At 36.4% G+C, this 10,497-nt stretch overlaps 1 protein-coding gene across 1 annotated transcript; it reads left to right on the top strand.

The window, feature by feature from the left end:
- The first annotated feature begins 6,511 nt into the window (after positions 1–6,511).
- On the top strand, positions 6,512–7,749 carry LOC123526340 (forkhead box protein J3-like). Its single transcript, XM_053522846.1, has 2 exons — positions 6,512–6,870; positions 7,621–7,749. Exons 1-2 carry the CDS (start codon positions 6,526–6,528, stop codon positions 7,702–7,704), a joined length of 429 nt encoding a protein of 142 aa, XP_053378821.1. The 5' UTR covers positions 6,512–6,525; the 3' UTR covers positions 7,705–7,749.
- The last annotated feature ends 2,748 nt before the right edge of the window (positions 7,750–10,497 follow it).

Below are 10,497 nucleotides of genomic sequence, written 5' to 3'. Positions count from 1 at the left end.
GCTTTAATCCCACAACAAACAAATAACAGATACATGGTGAAGACGCATCATAATCTAAGTAAAAAAGGACATGATTCGTGAAATATATCAGCTGGGAAAGTTTAAGTAAAATCCACACAGAAATAATGGAGATAGAGTGAAAGTGCATCAAAATTAACCAGAAATTCCAAGTAAATAAGGGACATAATTCATGAAAAATTGGAGCCAGTGTTATGGCCCTTGTGTCATGTGATGTGGGTGATGATGAGGAACAATTATTTAAAGTTTGAAACAAACTCATTAAAAATAACAGGGATAAAGAGGAAGTGCATCAAAACTTTAACCAAAGTGTGGAAGCAGTCGGCTAGGTTGACACTGGGTCAAGTAGGATAGCTCTCCATACAGTCAAAATAAAAAAAATCTGCCATAAATATCTTGAAAACATGTGCAGGTCTACTTCATGTTGATTATATGCAAAACTTCAGCTGAACAGGATGGTAAATGTAGGAGGAATTGAGTGCATATTGATAAGAGAGTATGTGGGAACAAATGGAATCTTGAATAGAATGAAGGAAGAATGGAAAAACAGACAGTTAAATCATTATATGCCTGCACATTCCCCGACCAAACCCTTTACTATGACAAACATGTGTCTTTAAATAATTTGATGTGATTTTTGTGGATGTTAACCTTTTACATGTACAGATTTGTCAATAAGTTTTTATTGAATAGGCTGAAATAGAAAAGTAGCCGACCAGCTAGGGGTCCAGGGGCATGCCCCCCCTCCACCCCCACTGAAAATTTTGAAATTCAGCGCTTCATTTCTAGGGCATTTAAGAACACCTTTTCCACTGCAATTTTTTATAAAATGTACCCCTTATTTTCACATTTTAATACAACATACCCATTATTTTCACATTTTTATGGGCTCACCTGCTAAATTTGGGAAAAATAATAAAATTAAAAGTTTTCTCAAAGGTAAAATTCTTTGATTCTTTGAGATAATTAACATAAATATAAATTATGTTAATGTCTAGCCTTACTCATTTGGCTTATCGGGATGACTTATTTTATGATCTGATATTTTTTAGTTGTCATCCCTCTAAGCCTTACCCATATCTGCATTTAAAATACTGTTAAGAAAACGAAGACAATAAAAAAATCATAATATCCTGGTCAGACTTACTTGCTCTTATAGATTAGACATTAATATTCATGTTGAAACCTCAGATATGTTGAATATATAGAGGATAATTGTTGGTTTCGGTGTAATATCACGTTATAATTTCACCGAGTGGGCACCAAAAGTGATATTTTCACGAGTGGCGCAGCCACGAGTGAAAATAACAACTTTTGGTGTTCACGAGTGAAATTACCGTGATATTACATCGATACCAACAATTTTTCTGTTTATTTTATGTCTAAAACTCTACTTTTGTTGTGTTTATTTCAATAAAATGTCGAAATTTGCGGGAAATTTTATCAGGAAGCATCGCAAAGATGACGTCATTTTAACAACGTCATCGTCATATTGTTTCCGGCTTTCAGTACGCTCGGTAAACTTTTTGACGTTAATCCGGGTATCAGATTTGATAATTTTCACTGAGTGGCCAGTGAGTTTATCAGGATATAATTCACCGTTATATTTCGATAAACCACCGAAAAACATAAAATAAAACTCATAATTTGAAATAAGAGACTTAAATCTTTGAAAATATGAAGTGACAGTTAAAAGTTTACTATATGGAAGTGTCTAGCCGTCCGGTAACCGGACGCCTAGCCTGCGTTCTAGTCGTCCGGTTACCGGACGGCTAGCAAATCATCAGGGGATTTTCTAGTCGTCCGGTAATTGATTTCTTAATGAATAAGTAATGATTTTATATAGTTTTAAATGTTATTTACTTAAAATATCAATACTTATCTGATTTTTCAGTCGATTAAACGCAAGAGATCGTGTTTGTTTACAAATCCGTTGATATTCTATTTTTAGAAATGATAAAACATTGATCGCCGAACGTCCATATGCTATTTTGTAAAAAGTGATGTTTTTTTCTAACGGCCTAAACTTTAATTATTAAAACACAAACTTTTTGAAGAATGGAAAGCTTAAAAAAAGCAATTCATTCATTAATTTTGAATATAATTATTTCAAAATAAAATGGATTAATTATGAACGCTTAACTATTGACCATATCGACATTAAGGATAAATCCCGTTTTCCGTTTTTTCTTAAAGTTTTGAACATCACGCTGCCGCTTTTGAAATTAGATGTCATTTAAACCAGTTATTCATTAAAAAATACTTGAATACTTAAATATGAAAATTGAAAGTACTTCAAAACTGTTTTAATTTTGAAAAATCAAGTGGAAAAGTTGTTAAAATTTAAAAATTCCGATCCCATAAAAGCCTCCAGATGAACAGATTAAGAGACGCCACGTCGATCTCGCCATTATTAAGTTTGGCAAACTTCCATTTTATCGGCTGAATAATACAGTGATTTATTGTAAATGTTTATAGTATGTATTTACACAAAATTTTGTTTGCAGATAAATATAGATATCTTAAGTAAATAACATTAAAACTATATAAAACCACGTCTTATTCATTAGGAAATCAGTTACCGGACCACTAGAAAATCCCCTGAGGATTTGCTAGCCGTCCGGTAACCGGACGACTAGAACGCAGGCTAGGCGTCCGGTTACCGGACGGCTAGACACTTCCTTACTATATACAATTAAAACTATGGTGCACATGTGAGATGTCTACACCGAGTACTGAGGCAGGGCTGCTCTTTCCGTTTTTTACTGAGGATTTTCAAGGGGTGGGTGGGGGGTCTGGAACCCCGAACTCCCCCACCCCCCACTTGGTGCCGCGCATGTATAATGCTAATAAAAGAAAACGAAACAAGAGACACATACTTATGCAGCATATTTCAACAGCTTCTAGGTGAATTTCTGTGTGTTCAACCAAGCATTTACCTTTCTTATTCAAACACACTGAAAAACGGAGTTCTGAAAACAAACCGATCGTTTTAATCAAAGGAAGTCTTATTTGTTTACTTCCGAAAATGACGTCTTAAATTCTAAGGGACGTAACCGATATACAATATTGTCTCGTGCTGTACCGTACCAGACCGTATCCTTCCTGCGCACATGGGAACTTCCGCTCATTGCATCACTTCCCCACACGTGTGTTCGTGTGACTCACAAACGCACACATACTTCGAGCTCTAACCGCTGTGAACTTAACCCATGCTCTTTCATCATAGAAATTACCATATTATAAAACACCGCCGCTTCGAGACATTACAGGAACCTGAAATTCTATCATAATCAAGCCAAAACAAGTCTATATAAAAAGAGCCCCCCCCCCCCCCGCCCCCTATATAGGCAACACAAGTCATTATATAAAAAAAACTCCCATATAGGAGGGAGGGAGTCCTTTTTATATAGACTTGTGTTGGCTTGATAGAATTTCAGGTTCCTGTGGAGACATATTAACATATGGTCTATATTACAGTGTAACGTAACACAACACGAGTCTGAACGTTTTTGATGTTTATTTACACAGTAGAATATTTTGTACATAACTTTAGTAATTCACTTTGAATATAATTTCTTATGCCTGATCTTAACGAGTGACATATCTTACACCTAACTTAATATCTATAAAACTCAGTTCCTAGTCTCTGCGGGCAACCGGCCCACAGCCGGTCTGTCCTATATCCTTTCTCTTTTCTTCTAAAACAGCAATATATAGCAATTCTCTAACATCAGTTATATGCACTGTCTGACAATTTGACGTATAAAACGTGTGGGTTTGATATAATAAACTATTACATAAATGGATCATCATCAATTTGACAGATGTGTAGCTGTTGTACTGTCTAACCTTATATAACAATTTAAAACAAATAAAATAATCTTTGATTATTTAACAATAGCCGGAGCCTGACTGTGAGTCACTTAATGTTTGAGAACATCTGAAAACAAATATAAATATCACAAATTTACCTTACCCTTTGCCCTTGGAATAAAACACCTTTCAGAAAGACACACAGCTGGATTCTATCCTGTGCCTGAAACAACTTATACCTTCCTGCCTGTCCCTTATGTCTCGTGAAAGCGTGCAGCTGTTTCTACCTACGTGTCTACTAGTAGATTAATATATAAATAATCATGTACATGCTCGGCGTTCGCAGCACGTTAATTGATCCCTAATACTCTCTAGTATAAATATATTAAAGTTTCTTTATAATGGAATTAGCGGATGGACGCTTACATGATGCTGATACAAGTTTCTTGACAATTAGTCCTGAAATGAGGTAATAAATGGTGCCAGATCAGAATCAGTCAGGGTTCTGTGTTGGGTCCTCTTCTCTTCATTAACGCCTAGCCAAAACATGTGTTACACTCTAAGGTAAGATCGTTGACTGATGGCAGTGCAATGTAAATTTCGCTATATGTTGCTTCTATGCTATCCTTATTATGTACAGCTTGATCTAAACCAACTAGAAATCTGACGATCAATGCGCGGTATATGAGGTTCAACGCTTCTAAGCGGCAGGTCATCCATGTGAAAAGGCAGGAAAGGCTATTATTAATGCCCAATAACTGTTAGGGTTTTTAAGAAGAAACATCAAAGTAATACAAAAAAGTTAGGTACACAACTAACAAGACACTTGTTTGTCCCCAGCTGGAGTACTGCTCGCCGATTTGGTCCCCATACACAACAATGATTGATCAGATTCAGGTTGTCTAACGAAGGGTGGCCTGGTGAACTAGATTATAAGGACAGACGTATATCAAGTATAGCTGATGTGATCATTTCGTTGGAGGGAGCTTGACGTCCAAATACTTGTCCGGCAAATAGCTTGGCGCTATTCCTTTGCCGGAATATATTAGACCAATTCAAAACTAAGCAGAATATCTCATTCCTTCGACATTTGCCATCAAATTCAGATAAAATTTCATTCTATCCCAGGCCAATTCGATCGCCCAACCACTAGACATAGTGGTTATAGATCAACCACAATTCACCTCAGCAACACATCTTATCCCCAGCCTATATTGTTGTTTTTAACATGTTTAACAAACCTGTACTAAACAACCAATCTTTTACCTCTTTTAACAGTCTTGCTGACTATTTCCCCTATTTATGACTCATTTCATCGGAAGATCGATCTAGATAGATAGATAGATAGATAGAATATGAAATACCCATTGATTAGGAAAAAAAACGAGTCTAAAAACAAATGTATATACCTTTATGCTTTCAAGAAAATACCTGGATCAATACTTGTGTTATAAAGGCGGGCGTTGCCAGAACTTGACACAACCTTATGTAGCATTTTCGGCAACACTTAGATAATGGAAATCATACTGTGCCTGCATATAAACGTAGAACATCTGTCGTGTTCTTTTGATTACCATATTTTGCAACACATATATCCATGTTTCGGTAACGCGGATGTAGTAGCCTACATCCAGCTGGCTTTACGGAAGGTCGGTGGTTCTACCCAGGTGCCCCCTCGTGATGAAATAAATGCACGGAGGGGCACCTGGGGTCTTCCTCAACCATCTAAAGCTGGAAAGTCGCCATATGACCTATAATTGTGTCGGTGCGACGTTAAACCAAACAAAATGAATAAAATAATATTTATCTTAGGGCGAATTTAACCAGCATGCACCCTCTATAAATCTCTACGTGATTGTGATTACTATTTATATTGTATGTAGACAATACGATGATGTACTTATATGTAAGTCCTTAATTTAAAAAAATCCTTAAAATCCTGCGAGCGTACATTTTTATAGCCTAAGGATATCAGTCATTTTACTCACAATTTTCGGCTCTCGGACTCCCGTAAAAATTCCGCCTTAGATCCGCCCCGAGATCTACCGTATCACAGAAATTTTATGTAACCAATTAAATGAAAATAGGAATAACAGATCTATCTATATAGATATATAAAAATAAGCAACTGCTGAATCTGCAGAAATGTGTATATATTATTTCATACTTCTAGAAATCATTTCTCTGGGAAAATGAATTTTAATTGCGCCAGTGAACTTATATTGAAACCAGTAAGTCTAATTTCATCTATGCCAATCCTGCCTCTTTTATAATTCAATCGATTTAAATAAAATATTTTAAATCAAAACTTTTATCCATTATTCAAACAAAATCAGAAAACGTGCATGTACACGAAAACGCCTACACGCTCTACTTTCGATTTACCTGTAAAAACGCGAATGTATATCTAGGACACTTTCCGTTGCTTAGTTACTCTGCTGGGGGCAATGAAGCCTAAAGTGTGTTATTTGGTTTTTACACATACGCTAAAAAATAATCCCACAATTTTCCTGCCGCTTTCGAATAAATGTTAAAGTATGATAATTAAATATTATCTAGTCATTAAAGTAGAATATTTCTACTTGAAAAATATTCGATGTTGACAGATCTTTTTTATTTTCATTTTATGCTAATTGGCAATTTTCAGCGCACCTGACGTCACACATCATGCGGAATTTGTAAACGAACAAAATGGCCGACTTGGAGAGTTCGCTTACTGCTATGGATTGGCTCCCCCGTTTAACGGTCGGGGGAGCCATGTCGGGACATATTGGAAAGGAAGGTGGAATAAATGCAAAGACTCAGGGTGGAAATCTCGCTATGAGAAAATCTCCCCACTCTCCGTTAGATACAAACGCCACATTGGACGAAAATGACACTACTAGTCAGAGAGAAGGAAAACCACCATATTCTTACGCCAATCTAATTACTTTTGCCATTAACAGTTCTATTAAAAAGAAAATGACGCTGAGTGAAATTTATCAGTGGATTTGTGACAATTTTCCATATTACAAAGACGCTGGGAACGGCTGGAAGGTAGGTGTGAGACTGATACAGGTGTGATAATTGCTTCACACCTTTGGGCAAATCTAGGTCAGCTCATCTGATTTGCTGCATTTGTAAACAAAACTTAAGATATGTCATTTAACCTTTATCATGCTGGACACAACTGATTCTGCCTGTACGACCAGTGTAGATCATGATCAGCCTGCACATCTGTGCAGTCTGGTCAAGAACTGCACTGTTTGTCATAATTCTGTCGGTATCTTTTTAATAAGCACCCCTTATAACTGTTAATTGTTTCTGTGCAAATTAAAAGATTTACAAGTTCATTATAAAAATTTAACAGGGCAAACTTGAGGCTATTAACAGCATCTAGCATTCATATGTTGCACTACTAGCTAGGTCAGATTTTACTCCAAAAGCAACCCAGAAATTCAGTATCTCAATCTGTCAACTTCTCACATGCTCAATTATTGCTGGATTAGGAAATAAAAGTAAACTTTAATCATCTGGTTTATATGGATCCATGGCTTATTTTGTACCTGTGCATGTTTGACAGTCTTTTAAGTTAGAGCTGATTAATGTTAATTGTAAATATAATGCCTTAATTGCCAACACAAAATATATCTTGAAGTGACTGTATGTCCTTTCTGGCGTTGGATTTGAACCAACAACCACCTTTTTAAAAGACACTAACTCTCTACCCTTACCAACTCAGGCGTAGTTGACGAATTACTTGCTTAAAACATTATATTATTTTGATTCTATATTTTTCCTTTTCAGAATTCGATACGACATAATTTATCACTAAATAAATGCTTTTTAAAAGTTCCACGTTCAAAAGAGGACCCTGGAAAGGTAAATTAAATAAGCTTATTAATAGACTGAATAATATTCACAGTTGTGTTTTTCTTTTGCTGTGTTTTTTCTTTTTAGCTCACCTGTCACAAAGTGACAAGGTGAGCTTTTGTGATCGCGCGGTGTCCGTCGTCCGTCCGTGCGTCCGTCCGTAAACTTTTGCTTGTGACCACTCTAGAGGTCACATTTTTCATGGGATCTTTATGAAAGTTGGTCAGAATGTTCATCTTGATGATATCTAGGTCAAGTTCGAAACTGGGTCACTTGCCTTCAAAAACTAGGTCAGTAGGTCTAAAAATAGAAAAACCTTGTGACCTCTCTAGAGGCCATATATTTCACAAGATCTTCATAAAACTTGGTCAGAATGTTCACCTTGATGTTATCTAGGTCAAGTTCGAAACTGGGTCACGTGCTATCAAAAACTAGGTCAGTAGGTCTAAAAATAGAAAAACCTTGTGACCTCTCTAGAGGCCATATATTTCACAAGATCTTCATGAAAATTGGTCAGAACGTTCACCTTGGTGATATCTAGGTCAAGTTCAAAACTGGGTCACGTGTCTTCAAAATCTAGGTCAGTAGGTCAGATAATAGAAAAACCTTGTGACCTCTCTAAGGGCCATATTTTTCATGGGATCTGTATGAAAGTTGGTCTGAATGTTCATCTTGTTGATATCTAGGCCAAGTTCGAAACTGGGTCACGTGTGGTCAAAAACTAGGTCAGTAGGTCTAAAAATAGAAAAACCTTGTTACCTCTCTAGAGGCCATATATTTCATGAGATCTTCATGAAAATTGGTCAGAATGTTCACCTTGATGATATCTAGGTCAGGTTCAAAAGTGGGTCACATGCCATCAAAAACTAGGTCAGTAGGTCAAATAATAGAAAAACCTTGTGACCTCTCTAGAGGCCATATTTTTCATGGGATCTGTATGAAAGTTGGTCTAAATGTTCACCTTGATGATATCTAGGTCGAGTTCGAAAGTGGGTCACGTGCCTTCAAAAACTAGGTCAGTAGGTCAAATAATAGAAAAACCTTGTGACCTCTCTAAAGGCCATATTTTTCATGGGATCTGTATGGAAATTGGTCTGAATGTTCATCTTGATGATATCTAGGTCAAGTTCGAAACAGGGTCATGTGCGGTCAAAAACTAGGTCAGTAGGTCTAAAAATAGAAAAACCTTGTGACCTCTCTAGAGGCCATACTTGTGAATGGATCTCCATAGAAATTGGTCAGAATGTTCACCTTGATGATATCTAGTTCAAGTTTGAAACTGGGTCACGTGCCATAAAAAACTAGGTCAGTTGGTCAAATAATAAAAAAACATTGTGACCTCTCTAGAGGCCATACTTTTCATGGGACCTGTATGAAAGTTGGTCTGAATGTTCATCTTGATGATATCTAGGTCAGATTTGAAACTGGGTCAACTGAGGTCAAAAACTAGGTCAGTAGGTCTAAAATTATTAAAATCTTTTGACCTCTCTAGAGGCCATATTTTTCAATGGATCTTCATGAAAATTGATCTGAATGTTCACCTTGATGATATCTAGGTCAGTTTCGAAACTGGGTCACATGCGGTCAAAAACTAGGCCAGTAGGTATAAAAATAGAAAAACCTTGTGACCTCTCTAGAGGCCATATTTTTCATGAGATTTTCATGAAAATTAGTGAGAATGTTCACCTTGATTATATCTAGGTAAAATTCAAAACAGGGTCACGTACCTTCGAAAACTAGGTCAACAGGTCAAATAATAGAAAAACCTTGTGACCTCTCTAGAGACCATATTTTTCAATGGATCTTCATGAAAATTGGTCAGAATTTTTATCTTGATAATATCTAGGTCAAGTTCAAAAATGGGTCACATGAGCTCAAAAACTAGGTCACTATGTCAAAAAATAGAAAAAACGATGTCATACTCAAAACTGGGTCATGTGGGAAGAGGTGAGCGATTCAGGACCATCATGGTCCTCTTGTTTTAATTATGTATCATGCCTTACTGTTGAACTGATCACTTATTACTTTAAAAATAAAACATGGGAGGGGAGAACAACACGTCAAACACCAGGGTGGTTGTAGACTATTTTTATATGATCTTACTTATTACTTTGAATACTTTCTCAATATTTTTTTCAAAGTTGGCTCATTATTTTCTAAAAAATCTTGACTCTTTATCTTTTTCATTTTGGGTACGGTAAATTTTTGGTTTGGGTATATAATTATATTTTGACAATAATCCTAGCCAATACAGTCATGTTATTTGAGTGAATTTTCTTTTAAACAAAAGTTAAATAATTATGATGTATCATTTATGCTGTTCATTTTAGAACTTCATCTGTATGCCTCTTCGGTATCTTGCCTACATGTATAGGGAATACAAGTGGCTTTTATGGCTACAATCTTCCATTATTGATGGAACAGTTCACATGTCAGAGACCCATGCTGTTGAGGATATTTTTTTTCAACACTTAATCCAAATAGAGCAAGTCACACTGTAAGGGAGGCAGAACATGATAATATTGGGCCAAACGTTTTTCCATTAAGCATCGAATGTTGGGTTAATACTGTCATTCAAGTGATCAGTCATTTGACCCATGTTGGCATTCAACAGCCAGATGACCCAATATCGAACTCGTCCAAGATTTTATTGAGGGTAACATTCTGACCAAGTTTCATTAAGATTGGGTCAAAAATGTGACCTCTAGAGTGTTAACAGTCAAATTGTTGACGACGGACGGACGGACGGACGGACGGACGGACGACGGACGACGACGGACGCCGGACATAGGGTGATCACTAAAGCTCACC

Source organism: Mercenaria mercenaria, chromosome 14 (genome assembly GCF_021730395.1).
Source record: "Mercenaria mercenaria strain notata chromosome 14, MADL_Memer_1, whole genome shotgun sequence".
Taxonomy (NCBI): domain Eukaryota; kingdom Metazoa; phylum Mollusca; class Bivalvia; order Venerida; family Veneridae; genus Mercenaria; species Mercenaria mercenaria.
This window is presented reverse-complemented; position numbering and strand designations above follow the sequence as displayed.

Bases quoted from the DNA above. Each gene is read 5' to 3' on its own strand.
- LOC123526340 (XM_053522846.1), top strand. From the start codon at position 6,526: ATGGCCGACTTGGAGAGTTCGCTTACTGCTATGGATTGGCTCCCCCGT. The intron at 6,871-7,620 runs GTAGGTGTGAGA...TTTCCTTTTCAG, and splicing joins ACGCTGGGAACGGCTGGAAG to AATTCGATACGACATAATTT.